We start from the raw sequence: 22,105 nt of genomic DNA, 5'->3' as shown, positions 1-22,105 counted from the left end.
TTATCACTAACCTGCCGACCCAAATGTTGGGCCTTGCCCGCTGCCAAATCCAAACACACGTGCTGCTTGACTGACTCCAGCTTTTACATCCGGAAGCTTTAAAAGCAACATGCAAATAATAAAGTGCTTGATGAATAATTCTCAACTACCTTTTCTATATACTTCATAGTCAAGTCCAATTTTTAAAATGTGCGTTTAAAAATGTGAAGTTAAGTCTTAAAAAAAAAAAAAAAAAAAAAAAGTCCCTAATATGATGTTGAAAGAATAGGTCATAATACTGAGTAAATGGTACAATCTCAAGTAATAATATGAATCTGTACAGACAAAAACGTATCAACACCAATAAGTTAAGAGTGATTATCTCTGGGTGACAGAATTATGGGTGATCTTAATTTTGTTTATGCTCTTTTATATCTTCTAAATTTCTATGGTGAGCATATATTAAAATCACAAAAAAAAATTTCTAATAGTACAGTTCAGTGTCTGTATTATACATTTGGATTTGCTTTTATCAAGAAACCTAGATGTTAGGTAAAAGGAACCTTTAGAGGATACCCATTCTATTCATTCTAATGCTTCAATTGAAGTAGATTCACAAATACGTTACAAAATGCTTACCATTAAAATCATTAAGTTATTTCCTAGTCCCTGAAAATACTCTTGCTATTCCCTGCTGTAGAAATGTCCTTTACCTCTGCATGCTGAATTCTTCACCCCCCCTTTTAAGGAACGTTTCACTTAGTGCACCTTCCATCCAAGAAGTCTTTCCTAATCAACCCAACTGAACATGACTTCTCATTTGGAGGCCCCAGTAACATTTTTTAAAAAGTCAACTTTATTGAGGTATAACTTACATACAATAAAATGCACTCACTTTTTGTATATATTTCAGTGAATTCTGAAAAATTTATAACCACTGCCAAGATTTAGAACATTTCCATCATCCCTAATACTTCCCATCTGCCTCTTCCCAGGCAACCCCCTCTTGACCCCTGGCCTAAGGCAATCAACCATTCATTTGCTTTCTATCACTACAGTTGAGGTTTGTCCTTTCTAGAGCTTCATATAAACACAATCATATAATATGTGCTCTTTTTGGGGGGTCTAGATTTTTTCCCTTAGTGTAACGTTCATCAACAGGTAAATAGATAAACAAATTATACTGTATGTATATAATAGATTACTACTCAGTAAAGAAGAAATGAACTACTGATACATGCTAAGCCAGCTGAGGGTGGGCTGTCCCAGACCCTCACCTCTGGAGGGGCTCCTGGAAAACCAGGGAAGAGCAGGAAACTCCCAGCCCTAAGGGAGGTTCTGCAGTTCTTTGCATTTAGTTATCCCTTCTATTTCAGCTACCATCAGTGGTGATGGTGGGCTACCTCTCACTAAGGGACAGAACGCTTCCAAGACGTTCTACTAAATTCAAATGGCACCACAACAATCCAAAGATGGAAGAAAAGAGCTTGCACAAGAGTCTATTTAGGAAGCACATATTTAAGAAAGGGGCAGGGTGCTGGGACTGTCAATCATTCACTAAGCTTAGGCAGATACTAGAAATAGACAAAGTAAAGTATTATAATGAAATGTGAAAAAAAACCCTGGAGTTAGAAAACCAAAAGGTAAGAACATACTTGGCATTTCCCATGCTGACAAGAACTGAAAAAAAATTCAAGCCTCGAGCTGCAATACTGAAAGATGCTATGGAGAAAATACTGAATGGTGCAGGAAGCAACAAAGCAGATGGAAGGAATACACAGTCACTGCACCAAAAAGAACTGGCCGATGTTCAGACATTTCAGGCGGTAGCATATGATCAAGAACTGATGGTACCGAAGGAAGCAGTCCAAGCTGCACTGAAGGCATTTGCAAAATAGAAGGCTCCAGGAATCGACAGAATACCAACTGAGATGTTTCAACAAACACATGCAATGCTGGAAGCGCTCACTTGTCTATGCCAAGAAATTTATAAGACAGCTACCTGGCCAACCAACTGGAAGAGATCTGTACTATTGGCCATTTGAAAAAAAAGGTGATCCAAAAGAATCTAGAAATTATAGAGCAATATCATTAATACCACATGCAAGTAAAATTTGCTGAAAATAATTCAAAAATGGTTGCAGCAGTATACTGACAGGGAACTATATTCAAGCTGTACTCAGAAGAGGTCGTGGAATAAGGGCTATCATAGCTGATGTTAGGTGGATCCCGGCTGAAAGCAGAGAATATCAGAAAGATGTTTATCTGTGCTTTACTGACTATGCAAAGGCATTCAACTGTGGGGATCATAACAAATTATGGATAGCATTCGGAAGAATGGGAATTCCAGAACACTTAATTGTGCTCATGAGGAACCTGTACATAGGCCAAGAGGCAGTCATTCAAATAGAAAAAGGGGATACTGTGTGGTTTAAAGTCAGGAAAGGTGTATGTCACGGTTGTATCCTTTCACCATACTTATTCAATTTGTATGCTAAGCAAATAATTCAAGGAACTGGGCTATATGAAGAATGTGGCATCAGGATTGAAGGAAGACTCATTAACAACCTGTGTTACACAGATGACACACAATGCATTATGCAGATGGAAAACCCTTGCTTGTTGAAAGTGAAGAGGACTTGGGGCATTTACTGAAGAAGACCGAAGACAACAGGCTTTAGTATGGATTACACCTTAACTTAAAGAAAACAAAAATCCTGTACCAATAAGCAACATCATGATAAATGGAGAAAATATTAAAGTTGTCAAGGATTTAATTTTACTTGGATCCACAATCAACACCCAAGGAAGCAGCAATGAGGAAATCAAATGACCTATTGCATTGCGCTAATCTATAGCAAAAGATTAAAGTGTTAAAAAAGCAAAGATGTCACTTTAAGGACTAAGGTGTCCCTGACCCAAGCCATGGTATTTTCAATTGTCTGATATGCATACAAAAGCTGGATGATGAATACGGAAGACCGAAGAATTGATACATTTGAATTATAGTGCTATCAAAGAACATCGACTATACCACGGGCTACCAAGAATGAACAAATCTGTCTTGGAAGAAGTACAGCCAGAATGCTCCTTAGAAGGGAGGATGGTGAGACTTCATCTCAAGCACTTTGGTCATGTTATCAGGAGGGACCAGTCCCTGGAGAAGGACATCATGCTTGGCAAAGTAGAGGGTAAGCGAAAAAGAGAAATACCCTCAACAAGATAGACTGACATGGTACAACAACTGTGAGGATGGCGCAGGACCGAGCAGTGTTTTGTCCTGTTGCACAGAGTCGCTATGAGCTGGAACTGACTGAATGGCACCTAATAACATCCTTTCTGAGAGGCTGGAAGCAGAAGGTAGCTGGGAAATTAGAAATATTAAAGTCTAAATGTAAAAATAATGTTTTAAAATAAGGTTCTTAAGAACTTTTTATGGGGATAAAAAAATTATAACTTTACTGCCAGAGGTAATAGACATGCTATAGTCAGGACCATATACTTTGGAGACAAGTGGGTATGTATCTCCTAAAGGCATTTCTGTACATGAGAAGGAATACATAGTAAGCGTTCTTCAGGCATGACAAAAGTACACAGCACTGTAAGTGTGCATTTCTACCATTTTTTCAATTTCTTTTTAAACACTGACAGTTTGAAGTTACTTGAATTTATGTAATGTTTTCCAATTTTCAAAAATCCTTACCAAAATTAAAAAGTTTACCCTAAAAATGTTTTTAGAAAGCGTAATTATCTGTACTTTTCTGACTGAGGATCAGAGAGAATTCCAGGATCTTGAGTCTAAGTGGTGATTCAGTTCTTGAAAATGTGTGTATCACAATTCTTGAGTTTTGCTTTCCATATCTAAAGTGAAATATCCTCTGCAAAAAAGACACGCCAGCCCCGAAGAGAGCTCTTCAGTACTCACCAAGGTTACTTTAGTTGCTGTATTTAGGGTTTTCAATTCATTTACCCTTTTCCTCCATTGATTTATTAACTGTTGAATGGAATTTAGCTGAAGAGAGAAAACAGAAAGACACTTAGTCAGAAATGGGCGTTTAAGTTAATCTGTCCAGTAACAACTTCATGTGTTTATTCTCCAAAATCGCAGTTTATGAAACGTACTTATGACCCATAACTTGTAAAATTTGCATTGACCTGCCCCTATTTGCCCCAAATATTCCAGCAGCTGCAGTTCCCTCTCCCTGCTTTCCAATTGTTCGTATCATCTGGTTAAAATCACAAGTACGTGGCAGCACAGAGTTGCCCACATTTGGAGGGGAGCTGAACGTATGGACTAGCTGAAATGCATGACCATGACTGTAGAAACAGAAAAATACAGCTTATATAGTTTCCTTGAGGCACCCAACTTATACAAACCCAGCTTTTTTATTTTTTTATATTTGATATGTGAAAATGTTCATCTGTATAAAAGACTACACGTTATTTAACTTTTTTAGCAGCACTCATCAAGGTGTCTGTACCTAAGAGATACTCAATAAATGTTTACAGACTGACAAAAGGGTTTGAATTCTGGAACTGACTCCCAAGTAACTTCTAATTAAAATGACATTGCTAATCACTATACTCAAAACATACTATCATCATTCAGATAACCAATCAATATCAAATAATTTAGAAAATAGTCTTTTCTTGAAAAAAGCGATAGATCTCATCAACTTTACCAACACACAAGCAACTAGAAACAGAAAAAACAGTAATTAACAGCTAATCTGTTATGGAGGTAGATGAACAGGAAACAAACTTACATAACTCTGTAAGTTATTGCTGGTTAAGAAGTTATGGTATTGAAGCCTCAACTCTTCTGGTGAAATGTCTGTAAAACCTAAGTGAGGAATCAATTGGAATCTTTAAAATAAATGCCAATAACTTTGATAGTAAAGCTAGAGATATTAGACAAGAAAATATGCTATGTTGATTATTTAAAAATTTTCCTAACTATAAATGCAAAGCCTACACTATACTTAATGTTTAGTAAAGTATAAGAATATAGTTGAATGTTTACTTAGTAAGAATGCGGAAGAATTATCTAAAATAAGTGCAGTGAAAAGATTAACAAAGATTTGACTACATATACATTTAAACTTGTTTTTTCAAAATAAACTTCTGTACATTAGAATCTACAGTAAGCAAAATTAAAAGGCAAATTGTAAACTGGGAAAACTGGAATTACAACATATATGACAGGAGAAAAACTAGTATCTTTAATGTATGACTAGCTCTTAGAAATCAATGAAGTTCCCACAGGCAAAGATTACGAACAGACAATTCACAAAAAAACACCCCAACAACAAAAGAAACCCAAACAAAAAACTCACCCAGTAAATAAGTGAAATAAAAAGTTCAATTTAAAAATACAAGTTAAAATAGAGGTAAAATGCTTTTCTTCTTAGACTGGCAAAAAAAAAAGTCTTTATTAAGGATGTGGTGAAACAAACTCTCCTAAGTGCTGTTAAGGTAACTAAAAGGTACAAATTTTCTGGGGGAAAAACTGCCAGTAAGCATCAGATGTCTTAAAAATGTTCATGCCCTTTACCTGTAATACAACTTCTAGGATATAACCTCAGAAAACATAAACAAAGGATGTTATATGTAAGGATGCTCCTTCCAGTAGTTTTTGCAAGAGACAAACTGAAAACAAAAAAGGATACAAACTAGATTTTTATACAAAGAAATGTGCACCTTTTGAAGTACACTAAAATGTTAGTTATCTGTGGACACCAGGTATTTTTATTTACGTATTTCTGTATTCTCCAAGTTTCCTACAGCCACAGCTATAACCTTTATAATTATGAAAATGCTTTTATTAAGAAAAAAATGTTCAGCATATATCCAGGATGTCTTAGAGAATTCCTTGTAACCCAGATATTAACTCCAAGCCCAGAAGAGACTATACTTTCAAATCAGAACCTTGGATTCCTTTTGCTTGTTTTCCCCATCTTTATTAACTGCTCAGGTCAAAAACCTAGGACCACCTTAGATGTCTTTTTCCAACATTCAATTAATCAGCATCCTGCCAGTTATAGCTCCAAAACAGAACCCAAATTTGACACTTCAGTCTCCACTGCTCTAATACAGTCATTACTTGCAACTGTCCCCTAACTCATTGCCTTGCTTCTACTGTTCCCCCACCACCAATTTTTCACACAGCAGCCGAGTGAACTTTTTCTAATGTGATCATATCCCTCACCTGCTTAAAGCTCTTGATGGCTGCCAAATGCAATTAGGTCCAACATGATCTGGCCCCAGACTGCCTCTCTGGCCCATCATATTACTGTTTATTCCCCAGTGATTCAGGCCTCACTAGTCCTCAAACATGACAGCCTTGTTCCCATTTCAGGGCCTTTGCACTAGCTATTCCTTTTGCCAGGAACGTTTTCTCCAGATATTCCCATAAGTGATATACTTAACTCATTTCCCTTCAAATCTCAGCTTCAATATCGCCTAAGAAAGGCTAACCACCATCTCTGCTACTGTTTCTTCCAGTCATGCTCAACTGAGGTTCCTCTTATGAAGCACAGAACACAGAAAATGATTTGACTATTCAATTCTCCCAAGGGTGGTACAAAAGTATTATTCTTGTGACATACCCATGCTGTTAAGTTGATTACAACTCATAGCAACTCTGTAAAAAAAAAAAACAAACCCAAAACCAAACCCATCGCCATCAAGTTGATTTCCAACTCAAAGCTACCCTACAGGACGGAGCAGAACTGCCCCATAGTTTCCAAGCAGCACCTGGTGGGTTCAAACTGCCAACCTTTGGGTTGGTAGCTTTAGCACTTAAGTGCTACGCACCAGGGTTTCCTTCAGGACAAAGTATAACTGCCCACAGAGTTTCCAAGGCTGTAATTCTTTACGGAAGCAGATCGTCAGGTCTTTTCCCTGCGGAGTGGCTGGTGAGTTTGAATTGCTGATCTTCTGGCATAGAAGTTAATTCGTTATATATACGGATGGCCAATGGTAGAGATTCTCAAATAAAGACAAGTGAAATAAGTGTCATTGTTTTATATTTGTCAATCTCTTTAATGACTGGTTTTAAAGAATACTGCTGGCATCTCATGGTTGCTTTTGCATTCAATGTGTTGCAGTATTTTGTTCTGGCTGAGGTATATAAAGAAAACTTGTCCTCACACAGACATGTAGTTGGAAGAGGAAAATTGCTCCATTTTTAAAAATAATTTTATTGTTGAGAATATACACAGCAAAATATATACTCAATTCAACAATTTCTACATGTACAATTCAGTGATACTGATTACACCCTTTGAATTCTGCAACCATTCTCACCCTGTTTTTCTGAGTTGTTCTTCCCCCATTACAATGCCCCCTAAGTTTCCTATCTAATTTTTCGAGGTACTATTGTCAATTTGGTCCCATATAGTTCTTTAAAAAGCACAATGCTCAAGGCAGACATTCTTTACTAGCTAAGTTAAACTTGTTTGGTTTTATGAAGACTTCAGGAGATATTCTTTTAAGGGGAAAAGAAGGCTTTACTATTACTCCAGATAGTTGTGAATTTACTTCTTTGATATTACACCAAAACTTGACAAATGCTAGTTTCTTAAACGTTAGTTACAATGAGGCCTCAAGCCACATTAATAAACTTTTGGGCTATTACATTAAAACCCACTGGGTCCCTTAGAATGGATTTTTAGTCACGCATAATTTTGTAACATCATGAATTAGTTTTTTGGAAAATAATTGGTTCACCAAATTATGCAGAACTTCTAAATGCATACGGTATTTTACAATATCAAAAAATTCAATTTTTCAATGTTAGCACGATCACATCAGAAGAGAAGCTGTCAAGTTCATGGTGGCAGAAGAGTTCTCCATAAGCCTAACTTTTGCCTGAAAGCTTGAATTTTGTCATCGGCAATAAATACTGCCAGTTGTTTTTTTTGAAGTAACAGACACATTTTCTTCTTTTGAGAAAATGTTTGCTGAATGCTTAAGTCTGAATAGCCAGTCTTTCTGTCAGTCATTCTTTCAAACAAAAATTAAGTGGACAGGTCAGCTCACAACTCAATCACACACGTGCTTTTCTGCAATTAAACTATCATACCTGGGTATTCAGCAAAGCACATTGTGTACCTCCCATTTTGTCACAAGGGATACTAAAAAGGTGTGCACTCCAGGGTCAAGATTTAATAAAAATAATAATTTTTACCTGTTCATCAACTACATTAAGTGGAACTGGCATTTAAAATTTTTTAATTGTGACTACTACAGTAGTATGGTTTGGTGCCTCTGCCTTGATTTGGGCTGCAGTTTTATTCATCAATACTTTTGCACCATCAGTGCAATTGTCAACACAGTAAAAACAGCAACTAATGTTTTAGTATTATAAAAGTATCTTTGAATTTCACTCTGGGCACTGCTTTCACTGTATCCCAAAGGTTTTGGTATGTTTTCATTTTTGTTTAATTCTACGTATTTTTTAAATTTCACATGATTTCTTCTATGATCCATTTGGTCTTTTAGCAGTGTTAGTTTCCATAAATTCATTTGTTTTTCTTTACTCCTCTTGTTATTAATTTCCAGCTTCATTCCACTATGGTCAGAGAAGATGCTTTGTATGATTTCAATCTTTTTAAATTTATTGAAATTTGCTTTGTGTCCTAAAATATGGTCTATTCTGGAGAATGATCCATGTGCACTGTGCTACTGCTGGTTGGTTGTGTTCTATATATGTCTGTTAGGTCCAAGTGGCTAATGATGTTATTCAGGTCTTCTGTTTCTTTATTCATTTTCTTTCTAGTTGTTCCATCATGAAAAGTGGTGTATTATAGTCTCCTACCATTACTGCAGATGTATTTCTCCCTTTAATTCTGCTAGAATTTGCTTTATAAATTTTGGGGCTCTGACATTAGGTACATAGATATTTATAATTGTGTCTTGCTGAACTGGTCCTTTTCTCATTATACAATGCCCTTGTCTCCTATAATGAATTTTGATTTAAAATTTATTTTGTCAGATATTAATATTGCCATTCTTGCCCTCTTATGAGTACTGCTTGCTTGGTATGCTTTTTTCCCCCTATCCTTTAAGTCTTTGTGTCTAAGGTCTGTCTCTTGTAGACAGCATACAGATGGGTCATTTTTATCCATTCTGCCACTCTGTCTCTTGATTGCAGCATTTAATCCATTTGCATCCACTGTAATTATTGATAAAGAAGGATTTACTTCAGCCATGTTGTTATACTTTTTCTTTTGTGCAGTTGATGGTTTCTTTGTTCCTCTTTACCTTCAGTGCTATCTTTAAAAATAGATTTTTATCCCTTTTATTTTTTATTATTTTTGTGATCACTGAGTCTTATTATTTCCCTTCTTTATTTTGTTGAGATTTATTTATTTTGTGGTTACCATTCTACATTTAAAGCAACTTGTTATATCTTGAAACTGCCTTAACTTCCCCAACATGTGAAAATTCTGTATATATACCAATCATTCGCTCTTTTATTTTGATTTTGTCATCAATTATAACTTTGAGATTCCGTATAATCTCATTTTAAGTTTATTGTGTTGTTATATGCATTCAGGTAGCTGTACTTTGGGTTGTTGGCTGGCATCATTGGTTTTCTTTCTGGAGGACTCCCTTTAATATTTCTTGTAGGGCTGGTCTGTTGGTTACAAATTCCCTTAATTTCTGTTTATCTGGGAATATCTTAATTTCACCCTCGGTTTTGAACGACAATTTTGCTGGGTATACTATTCTTGGTTGACAGTTCTTTTCTTTCAAGATTTTGTATATGTCATCCCATTGCCTTCTTGCCTGCATAGTTTCTGATGAGAAATCAGCAGTTAATCTTATTGAGGCCCCTTTGTAGGTAATATTTTGCTTTTCTCGGGCCGCTCTCAAAATTCTTTCTTTATCTTTGGTTCTGGAAAGTTTGATTATGATATGCCTTGGTGTATTTCTCTTAGGGTTTAACCTATATGGAGTTCGTTGAGCTTCTTCAATGAAAATCTTCTTGTCTTCCATGATATTTGGGAAGTTTTCTGCCAATATTTCTTCAAAAATTTTTTCTGAACTTTTCACCCTCTCTTCTTCTTCTGGAATTCCCATTATGCGTATATTGTTTTTCTTGATGGTGTCCCACATAGCCCTTATGTTCTGTTCAAGTTTCTTCATTCTTGTTTCCATTTGTTCCTCAAACTGAGTCATCTCAGACTTTTTGTTTTCTATTTTGCTGACTCCTCCTTCCAATGTTTCAATTCTACTTCTGTGTCCTTCCAATGAATTGTTTAGTTCTGTTATTTTATTATCAAGCTCTGGAATTTCTAGTTGTTTTTCATTTAAAGCTTCTATCTCTTTATTGAGTTTCTCATTTTGTTCTTGCATTGTTTCCCTGATTTCTTCTAGAACTTTTCCTGTGTTTTCTTTTATCTCCTTGAGAAAACTTAATACTAGGTTTCTGAAGTCTTTGTCGGGAATTTCATAGCAATAACTGCCTACGTTAAAAAAAAAAAGAAAAAGATCTTAAATCAATAGTTTAACCTGACAACTTAGAGAAATACAAGAGTAAAAGCCCAAAGATACTACAAGAAAGGAAATAGTAAAGATCAGAACAGAAATAAACAAGAATTAAAAAACAATGGACAGAAGTCGGTTCTTTGAAAGAAATCAACAAAACAGACAAACCACTGGCTAGACTGACAAAGGAAAAAATGAGAAAATGCAAATAACCAAAATAAGAAATGAAATTAGAAACATTACAACAGATCCAACTGAGATAAAGAGGATCATACAGAATACTATGAAAAATTATACTCCAATAAACTTGAAAACTTAGATTAAATAAACAAATTCCTAGAAACACACAACCTACCTAAACTTAAACAAATAGAGGTAGAAAATGTAAAGAGACCCATAACGAGGACTGAATCTATCATCAAACTGCCCCCCAAAAGAACCCTGGACCAGAAGGGTTCACAGGGGAATTTCACAAAATTTTCAGAGAAGAATTGACACTAATCCAACTCAAACTCCTCCAAAACACAGAAGGAAGGAACCTCTCTAAGACATTCTATGAAACCAGCATCACCCTGATACCTAAGCCAGAAAAAGACATCACAAAAATAGAAAATTACAGGCCAATAATCTCTCATGAATATCCCAGACCCAGTGCCGTTGATTCTGACTCATAGCGACCCTATAGAACAGAGTAGAACTGCCCCAAAGAGTTTCCAAGGAGCACCTGGAGGATTTGAATGGCTGACCCTTTGGTTAGCAGCCGTAGCACTTAACCACTACGCCACCGGCGCTTCCCTCATGAATATAGATGTAAAAAACAAAATTCTAGAACAGAACTCAACAACATATTAAGAAAATTATACACCATGACCAAGCAGGATTGATTTATCCCAGCAATGCAGGGGTGGTTCAACATTAGAAAAGCAATCAATGTAATATCATTAAATAAAACAAAGGAAAGAACCACATGATCATCTCAATAAATGCAGAAAAAGCACTTGATAAAATCCAACACCTTTTCCTGATAAAACTCTCAGCAAAATAGGAACAGAAGAGAAATTCCTCAACATGATTAAGGGCATATACAAAAAACCAACAGTCAACATTATATTCAATGGAGGGAGACTTAAAGCCTTCCCTTTGATAATGGGAATGGAACAAGGATGCCCAGGATCACCACTCCTATTCAATATTGTACTGGAAGTCCTAGCCAGAGCAAAAGGACAAGAAAAAGAAATAAAGGGTGTTACAGATTGAGTTGTGTCTCCGCAAAATGTGTATCAACATGTGTGGGCCATGATTCCCAGTACTGTGTGATTGTCTACCATTTTGTCATCTGATGAGATCTTCCTATGTGTTGTAAACCCTACCTCTATGATGTTAATGAGGCAGGATTGGAGGTAGTTATGTTAATGAGGCAGGACTTAGTCTACAAGATTAGGTTGTATCCTGAGTCAGTCTCTTGAAATACAAGACAAGTGAGCAGAGAGAGAGGGGGACCTCAAACCACCAGGAAAGCAGAGCCAGGAGGAGTGCATGTCCTTTGGACCTGGGGTTCCTGCACTGACAAGCTCTTAGAACAGGAAAAGATCGATGAAGAAAGACTGTCCCTTAGAACCAACAGAGAGAAAAAGTCTTCCCCTAGAGCTGGCACCCTCAATTTGGACTTCTAGACTCTACGATTAGGGATTGACTTGATGGTAACAAACCTTAAACCGTGAAAGAATAAATTTCTCTTTGTTAAAGCCATCTGCTTGCGGTATTTCTGTGATAGCAGCACTAGATAACTAAGACAAAGGGTATCCAAATTAGAAAAGAAGTATAACTGTCTCTTTGAGCAGGTGACATGATTGTACACATAGAAAATCCCAAAGATTCCACAAGAAAGCTGTTGCAACCAATTTAAGAATTCAGTAATGCTGCAGGGTATAAGATCAATACGCAAAAATCAGTTTGGTTACTTTATACCGACAAGGAAAATTCTGAAAAGGAAATCAAGAAAACAATACTATTTACAACCTTAAAAAAATCAAAAGCTTTTGTTCTTCAAAAAAGACTTTACCAGAAAAGGGAAAAAAGGCAAGCTACTGACTGAAAGAATATCTTTGGAAACCATATATCTGATAAGACTCTAATAACCAAAATACATAGAAAACTTCGACAACAAAAAGACAAACAACCCAATCGTAAGATGGGCAAAGGACTTCAATGGATATTTCACCAAGAGGACATTCCAATGGCCACGAAACACATGAAAAGATGCTCAAAGTAATTAGCCATCCAAGAGATGCGAATTGAAAGCACAATGAGATTTCATTTCACTCACACTAGGATGGCTAAGATTAAAAAAATAATAATAATAATAACAAATTTTAACCAGGATGTGGGGAAACCCGAACCCTTGTCCATTCCAAGGAGTGCAAAATGGTACAGCCACTGCGAAAAACAGTGTGTTGGTTCATCAAAAAAAAAAAAAAAAAAAAAATACAATTACTATAACCCACTGCCTTCAAGTCAATTCTGACTCATAGTGACCCTATAGGACAGAGTAGAACTGCCCCGTAGAGTTTCCAAGGAGCGCCTGGCAGATTCAAACTGCCGACCCCTTGGTTAACAGCTGTAGCACTTACCCACTACACCACCAGGGTTTCCAGAATTACTGTATGACCCAGCAATTCCACTTCTAGGTATACACCCGAAAAGACTTGAAAGCAGAGACTCAAAAAGAGATTTGTACACCAGTGTTCACTGCAACATTATTCACAATAGCCAAAAGGTGGAAACAACCTAAATGCCCATCAGTGGATGAAGACATAAAATGTGGTACACTCATACATACAATGGAATACTACTCAGTCAGCAAAAGAAATCTTTATACATGCTACAATATGGATTGAGCCAGAATACAGCATGCTGGGTGAAATAACTCAATCACAAAAGGATACATTTGTATGACCTACTTATATAAAAAGACAAGAAAAGGCAAATGTATAGATAACAAAGTTGATTAGTGGTTACCAGGTGCAGGATGGAGGGGGGAAGGAGGGTTATTGTTTACAGAGTACTGAGTTTCTGTATATTTGATGCAAAAACTGCATTAAGGGTAGGGGTGCACAGCCGATTATTGTAATCATTGCCAATAAGTTATATACCTATAAAAAGCTGAACTGGCAAAAGTTCTGTGATACAGTTTCAATGACAAAAAAAAAAAAAAGTAGTTGCTGAGGCTGCTTATGTATAATCGAACACCTCATGGGATCTGGTTCCTTGGTTTGGAGGTTCAGGATCATGGTTTCAGGGGACACCCCAGTTAATTGGCCTAATAATGTGTTTAGTGCTTCTGTTCTACCTTCTAGTTCACTGCAAGTGGCCATCCAAGGCACAATAATTGGTCTCTATTCACCTGGAGCAACAAAGGAAGAAGGTGAGTCAGGAATAGGAGAAAATGGAATGTGTGGTCAATTAGCTCCATGAACAACTTCCTCTGCTGTGAGACTGGAAGAACTAGATGGTGCCTGGCTACCATTACTGAACATTTTGATCAAAGATTCTATAGAAGAATCCTGATCAGAAAGGGGAACATGCAGAACAGAATTTCAAACTCTCATGGACTCCAGACGGGACTATCTTGTGTTTCTGGGTCTCCCAAGTTTTCTGCCTTAAACAGGGTGCAGCCACCACTTTTCTATCACTCTCTATTCAGTGGTAAATATTTGAGTGTTTCTTCTGACAGGTTTCCACCTTACAAAGGTTCTGACTTTGAAGGTTTTACTGTACAATGTACTACTGATTAAAATTCTAACAGCATTCTTTGCTGAAATGGAAAAACTAACCAACCTTTATCTTGAAGATTGAAGTAGGAGACCTAATACTTCCTGATTTTGAAACATACTATACATCTACAGTAATCAGAACAGCCTGGTACTGGTTCAAAGACAGACACACAGAACAATGGAACAGAATGGAGAGCCCAGAAATAAATCCATCCTTTTATGGACAACTGATTTGCCAAGGGGTCAAAGTTCATTCAATGGGAGAAGAAAGAGGGAAGAAGGAGTCAGTCTGTTCAACAAATGGTGTTGGCAAAACTGGATATCCAAATGTAGAAAAATGAAACAGGACCCATACCTCACACCACACGCACAAACTAACTCAAGATGGATCAAAGACCTAAATGTCAAAGCTAAAAATATAAAGTTCTTAGAAGAAAACATAGGGGTAAAACTATGGGACTTAACTTTTAAAATGGTGTATTATCAAACACAATTACAAATGCCATGAAGAGCAAAAGACTAAAGCACAGATGTTAAGTTTGGAGGGCTGGAAGGGGCGATGAGACTAAAACAGAGCAGAACAACTCAAACAGAAATAATGAGAATGTTGATACAAACTGAAGAATGTAACCAATGTCACAGAACATTACTGTAAAAATTGTTGAATGGCAACCTGCTTTGCTGTAGATACTTTAACCAAAAATGCTATACATATATATATGCGCACACACACACAGAGAAAATCATATATGAACTCTGAACTTGTGTACTCCCTAAAAGGGCCTCAGGGATAGGATTGAAAGATATAGCAAATAAAAGGACAGGCTATCCGGTTAAATTTGAATTCCATAATTTGTTAATACAAAGGTTGTTCTATGCCACTGAGTTGATCAGACTCATAGCGACCCTATAAGACAAAGAAAAACTGTCCCATAGGGTTTCCTAGGCTGAAATCTTTAAGGGAGCAGATCACCAGGTCTTTTCGCCTGTGGAGCTACTGGTGGGTTTGAACCACAGACCTTTCAGTTAGCAGCTAAGCACTTAACTACTGCTCCTTGTTAACGTAAATACATCCCAGATACTGCATGGGACATATTTATATTAAAAATATTATTCTTTATTTTAAATTCAAATGTAACTAGGTACCCTGTATTTTATCTGGCAATCCTACTCAGAGACTCACAAAGATACATGTTTCACATTTTCAGAACTACTGCCTTATGGTGTGAGGGTTCATTCTGAGCCAATTAAAATTAGGAAAGGCTTAATACTGTATTATCTTTTTCAAAGAAAATATCACTATCTGAAATTATTTGCTTTACTTATTGTCTCCATCTCCCTCCCTCAAAAAGATATGCTTCATAAGGGATGGATTTTGTCTGTCTTACTCATCCCTATTATCCCTAGCCCTTAGAACACGGCCTGGCACAAAAGAAATTCAATAAATATTTCCTCAATGAATGAGTGAATAAATAAGGAGTGCTGTGACACAACACAGAGAATGAAGAGGCAGAACTGAGACAAAGGGAAGATTCCAGAGTTCTAATGTAACATACTGTAGGGGCTCCCAGACACAGGTACCTACTGTTTCCTCAATAAGACAGAGGTCCAGGGCCACTCAGAATGAGCATGGAAAAGGTTGTTGGTCTAAGTTCCAGCCCAGGAAGGGCTTAGGGGCTATGGACAAGAGGAAAGAACAAGAGGAGACTATGGACAAGTGGGAAGGAAAGAGGTAGTCTAAGAAAATGCTATCTCTGCAGCCCAGGTAAGGCTCTCCACCTTCAAACATTATCTTCAGTATAGTTCTCCATATGCCTTATGAAAAATGACTCTTCTTACAAAGAAAGACAGAACAGAACCAGCTGGCCAAGGCCTTAGTGGCAGGCAGAATGTGACTCTTCTATTCACTGCATGCAGCTAAGAGGTTCTAAAGTTGTATGTACAGGGAACCAAAAAAGCAGAGCCTCTTCCTGGGTTTATAGAATTGCAATTGTAGTGACTCCTGATTTTTATTATTTTCTCATGAAAACTATATGTCTTAAAAATAAATATATGTATCCTCCACCCTCCATCCTCGAATTCTGCTAGAATACTCAAAGATACTTTAAACAATGTCCAAACTCTCCTAATAGTAGCCAAGTTGGTGGTTAATTTTTTTAATTGGCATGGCCTTAGTTTTAGAAAGTAATAGTTTTGGAACATATTTTAAAAACGTGTAATTTCTCAGTTACCTGAAATATTAGGCTCCTTTTTCATTGGTGAATAAACAGAAAACATCCACTGCCCTGATGATTCCCAAACCTCCATATCTTTTACAATTCCTTCCCTGAAAAGAAAAAAAAAAGAGCAAAAGATCTTTTTTACCTGCTTCTTAAAATTTATTGTTTATAATTCTCAATGACTAAAATTTTAAACTAGTAAATACACAATTTTAGATTTTTTCCATTATATTTTCTGAAGAGTGTTCTTTAAAAGAGTAGCATTTAGAATCATGAGCTACATTTCATGGGTATAAATATCACTATGTCTGAGAAATTAAAATCTTGGTTTTTCAATACCTAAGCTATTAACTAATATATTTACAAAGTGAGAACAATCATAGGTATTATACATTTTTTAAAGACCTAAAATATAATAAAATATACAATACCAGCTTTAGAACCATACAACTTTAAAAGTGGGTAAAGACTTTAGAGACCATTTTGTCAAATTTTCTTATTTTGCAATAGGGGAAAACAGACCCACATCCATATAGCTAATCTTCTGGCAAAGCCACGGGAAGATCCACCTCTAAATTAAGTATTTTCCCCCCTATACAGAATGCTGCAATTAACAGTATGACAGATATTGTAGAGAATACTGTATTATACTTAGAATTGCAGCAAATATACGAAAAAGGGCTTTGTTTGTTCTTTTACTTATTACTATTATTTTTGTCAACTGTATACAATACTTGGCTCAAAATGTTTACCACTGGTTGTAATTTAGTTATGGGAAATAAAAGAATAACTAGCGTATTTAAGTTCTATACTGGTAGACAGAAGCTGAGAGAATAGTTACAGACAGCCAGATATTGCATCTTGGCACCAGTCATATCACCATGAATCTTCTTAAGAAATGTCTTGAATCTATTTGACAGTAGTAAAAGAAACCAAATGAAATGAGTATGAATAGTATAAAAAAAGGGATACCTTTTTTTTTAGTGACCTTCAAGATCACGTGTATATACAGATGAGAGATAAAAGAAATATGAATATTTGGTAGATTATTTAAATCATCTTAATTATTACTCTAAATTAGCTCATACTTTGTAAAGAACTGATAATTTACAACAAACTTAACTAGGACTAACCTTGGAAAGATATTCATCATATAACATTATCAACATAAAAGTGGAAAAAGCATAATTCACCCTAAAAGGCACTCCATTGAAATAGAAAGATAATGTATTTTTAAGTGAAATAAAGTCTAGGATGACACATAGTAATACGGTGTTTATCTCAGAATAACTGGATCATGGTTTTGTTTTTAATAACGCATTACTTCTTTTTTAAAGAAAACATTGTAGGTGCTTTTGAAAAAAAATAAGGAAATAATTTTCCCAAAGGCTTTCACTTACAGGAGTTTCTTTTCTTCTTTCTGTTCATCAGGGCTAAGTAAAGCGAATGGGTTCTGAGACAATCCAAACTCCCTGTCCCTGCCAGCTGAAGTTCCAGGCTCAAAAGACCCTAATGACGACTTCTCTTGATCTTTGCTGCCCCCCCATGGTGTGGATTTGGAGAAACTGGATGGCTGTATCACACCGGAGTATCTCTGGTTAGAGGCATTCCATCCACGTCTGCTACTGCCTAAAATCATCAATAAAATAAAACAATTTTACTGTGAACTCTTTTAAGAGGCATTTTTTAAAAATCTCTAAAAACTATATTACATTTTGTCTTAATGTCTAGAGACTACAAATATTCAACAAGCATACTACTCATTTTAAATGACAATTAAATCTTCATTTCTAATTTACATAGTAAAGTATAATATCAACAAATCACATAATGATGTAATTGCATTTTTGTTTAACAAGGCTGAGAGGATGGTAAATTCATAGGTAAATTACTAAATTCAGCTAACATAAACTTAATAATAACTACTTCATATTGAAGTTGATAAAGGGCATATACCCTAAATCATAAGCTCCTTCAGGTTAAAAGCCATGCCTTATTCTTCCCTCCACTACTGGGCCCTGTATAGTAGTAAAAGCTGAAAAAGGATTTCTGAATTCAAGAGCTTATTGAATGTAAAACATTAGATCCTACCCTCTCTTCCTGAATAGATGCTTAAAATCTACTTGACTCCTCTTCTCTGGGACAAACATGTACTCCCCATCTTTCATAGGGAGATTATAGAAGTACTTTACACATGAATCAAGGGCATTGAGTTCCTCTATTATGAGCAGATATCTGGTAATAAAGTATTATAACCCATTCACGATATTTTATAAGTATCAAAATGAGCCAACAGGACTCTCTCCTCTCCAATTTTTGTATTACGGTAAAGTACGTATCACAAAATATATGCTGTCTCAACCAGTATTAAGCATCCAATTTACTGACACTAATCACTTTTGCCATGCTGTGCAGTCATCACCACTACACATTCTGAAAAAAATGATCACCTCCAACAGAAACTATTCCTGAGGCGGTAACTCCCATTCATTTCCTCCCCCATCCCCTGGTGCTGTTGATGTTAGCTGCCATTGAGTGAGCCCCCAACCTATGGCAACACCATACACAACCAGATCGGCCATTGTGAGCACCAGGCCTTTCTTTCCAGTCTTAGTCTGGAATCTGGAAGCCTTGCTGAAGCTCAATCGACATCATAGTAACACATAAGCTCCCACTGACAAGTACAGGTGGTGGCTGCACATAAGGTGCATTGGCTGGGAATGGAACCCAGATCTCCCACATGGAGGGTGAGAGTTCTACCAGGGAACCACCACTGCCAACCCCCTGCTAACCACTGATAAAACTTCTGTCTCCAAGCACTTTCTGTTCTAGATATTCCATGTAAATGAAATCACAGTATTTGTGCTTTTGGCCATGACTTACCTCACTCAAAGCATATGATCAAGTGTCATCCACATCACAGCACGTATAGAATTTCTTTATAACTGAGTAATATTCCATTGTATGTATATACCACATTTTTGTTTATCTGCTGACAGACATCTGGGTTGTTTCCACCTTTTGGCTATGATAAATAATGCTGCAATAAACACTGGTGTACGAGTACCTGTTTGTGTCTTGCTTTCAATTCTTTTGGATATATACAGTGAAACCTGTGAGAGCTGGAACTCAATAGAACAGCCTTGCTTTTCCAGGTCTTGCAAGTTTTGTGCCTTGATAGAGTGCAGTCTCACCACTTTTCTATTGCTATTAGTGGAAAATATTTGAGTTTTCCTTCTCTGACAGGCTTCCACATTACACAGGTTCCAGTTTTTGCAGCTTTTACCGTATCTGGGAGTAAAATTCCTGGGTCATACGATAACTCTACGCTTAATTTTTTGAGGAACTGCCAAACTGTTTTTTTTTTACAGCTCCTGTACCATTTTACAACCCTACCAGCAATGGATGAGTGTTCCAATTTCTCTACATCCTTGGCAACACTTATTTTCTTTTTAAGTGTTAATAGGCGTCCTAGTGGGTGTGAAACGGTATCTCATTGTGGTTTTGATTTGAATTTCCCTGACTAATGGGAGTCCCTGGGTGATACAAATGGTTAATGTGCTCCTCTGCTAACCAAAAGGTTGGAGTCTACCCAGAGGTGCCTCAGAAGAAAGACCTGGCAATCTATTTCAGAAAAATCAGCTACTGAAAACCCTATGGAGCACGGTTCTACTCTGACACCAGTGGGGTTGCCATGAGTCAGAATCGACTCAACAGCAACATTTTTTTTAAATGACTAAACGTATTGTGCATCTTTTCACGTGCTTTTTTGCCACATGTATATTTTCTCCAGAGAAATGTCTATTTAAGTCTTTTGTCCCTTTTTTTCTTGGGAGCTCTCGTTAATGCAATTTCATGGGTCAGAGCCAACTGCTGCAGATAGCCAATTCCTGAGACAGGGGTGAGGTGAGTATCAAGAGCTTTAATGTGTATTGATACACAGGAGACAGAGGGGAATGATCTCCTCCAAAGCCTGTCTCCCCCAACGGAGGCTGGCTCAAAGATTTCTAGGGCAAAATCACAGGTTTCAGGAACTTGTGGAATGTCATTCTCTCCTGGGGTGGTTCTGGGATCATGGTCCCAAGGTATCATCTCATCTGCCCAGGGGGTGACTGGTCTCCTGGGGTGATTTCGGTGGTCATAAGTCTTTCTTAGATCATATCATTTGTTTTTACAGTCTGAAAAGGACATTAGTCATTAGTAAAAATTCAACAAGGAAAAAGGAACTGAGCAGTCAAGAATAAGTTTAGAAGAAAGAAAAATGGTGTAGGTTCTGTTTATGTCATGGCTGAGCAGCCTGTTCTACCCTGGTGGTACTGTGGTTAACAGCTTAGCTTGGCTGCTAATCAAAAGGTCGGCAATTCAAATCCACCAGCTGCTTCTTGAAAACTCTACGGGGCAGCTCTAGTCTGTCCTACAGGGTTGCTATGAGTTGGAATTAATGCGATGGCAACAGGTTATGGGGTCTGATCCTTTTTTTAAACCTTGTCACTTCAACCACCTGATTTATCATCAGTTACTACTGGGGGCCAAGATTAAAGTAATTCATTTTGTTTCTGACTAAATTAGGAGATATACCATTACGTATATTAAAACTTGGAGTGATGGAAGGTATACTCAGTTATGAAAGTTCATCTCTCAGTTCTAAACCACTTAAAACCAAAGAGAAAAAAGAGAGAAGATGATTACTGGGCCAGATCGCGTGAGGAGGGGTTAATGGTATCTTATTTTTTAAAGTTTCGAATCTTTTTGGAATGACACAACTCAAAAACTTTACTTCTTCCCTTTGTATATTTTTAGCCTTGGTATTTATTAATTCCAAGAAGCATTCATTTATTTCTGGGATACATCGTTAACTTTCCAAGAGTTTTATTTACACTTTTTTCATTCACCAATTTATCCATTCAACATTCACTTTCTAATTATTACATCCAGAGTTGAGTCTCCACAGAACATTCAATACTACATTCTACTGCCCCTGAAAGTACACTCACACTTGCCAAACCCCAAGACCTAATTTTTGGTTTGGGATATTTCATTAGACCAATCATGGATGATGCAAAAGGACTCTCTTCAAGAAGAGGAGGAGTCAGACATAAAATCACAATACAACACAAAGTTTAAGGGTCAGATGAGCAGCTCTAAGGGAAGCAAGGGACATAGCACCTGGTGACACCCTTACAGGATAAGCTCCATTCCTAAAAAAAAAAAAAAAAACCTAAATATTCATGTAACCCTTAAACCTTGTGTTGTACCGTGGTTTCAAATCTGATCCCTCCTCCTCTTGAGGACAGCACTTTTGTATCATGCACAATTGGTCTAGTGAAATATGACAAACTCTTCCACAGTGACCTAGGCCCAGACAGCAGGCCAAAGGGACCCCACACTCCCTCCTGTCATAGTCCAGCGAGTTCATAATGGTTCATCCCACCCTCCCAATTTTATCCTAAACTTTATGAACATTTTTCCGCGGTATGGTTTCGCAGCTTTTATCTGATTTTCAAAGGAGTTCACGACTTCCCCCAGAGAGCCCTAATTCTGACGTAAGTTGCCCGCCTCTCCCTGGATTTAAGAGTTCAGTAAGAATTATACACAAGAATTCAAGAAAAAATAAAGTACACACAAGGCCATTAAGAA

The 22,105-nt window shown here is 36.9% G+C and overlaps 1 protein-coding gene across 2 annotated transcripts in view; it reads right to left on the bottom strand.

The window, feature by feature from the left end:
* NUP42 (nucleoporin 42) overlaps positions 1 to 22,105 on the bottom strand; it is a 29,407-nt gene that overhangs the window by 6,710 nt on the left and 592 nt on the right. The window contains exons 2-6 of one of the 2 annotated variants that reach the window (XM_003407081.4): positions 17,869 to 18,097; positions 16,481 to 16,575; positions 4,746 to 4,822; positions 3,905 to 3,991; positions 12 to 96 (exon numbers count right to left, since the gene is read on the bottom strand). In XM_003407081.4, coding sequence (XP_003407129.1) covers positions 12 to 96; positions 3,905 to 3,991; positions 4,746 to 4,822; positions 16,481 to 16,575; positions 17,869 to 18,097 — 573 coding nt within the window. The other variant, XM_064290070.1, reaches the window with a different exon arrangement.

The sequence above is a fragment of the Loxodonta africana genome, chromosome 8, assembly GCF_030014295.1.
Source record: "Loxodonta africana isolate mLoxAfr1 chromosome 8, mLoxAfr1.hap2, whole genome shotgun sequence".
Taxonomy (NCBI): Eukaryota; Metazoa; Chordata; class Mammalia; order Proboscidea; family Elephantidae; genus Loxodonta; species Loxodonta africana.
Note: the sequence above shows the minus strand (reverse complement) of the source record. Positions and strands in the feature narration are given on the sequence as shown.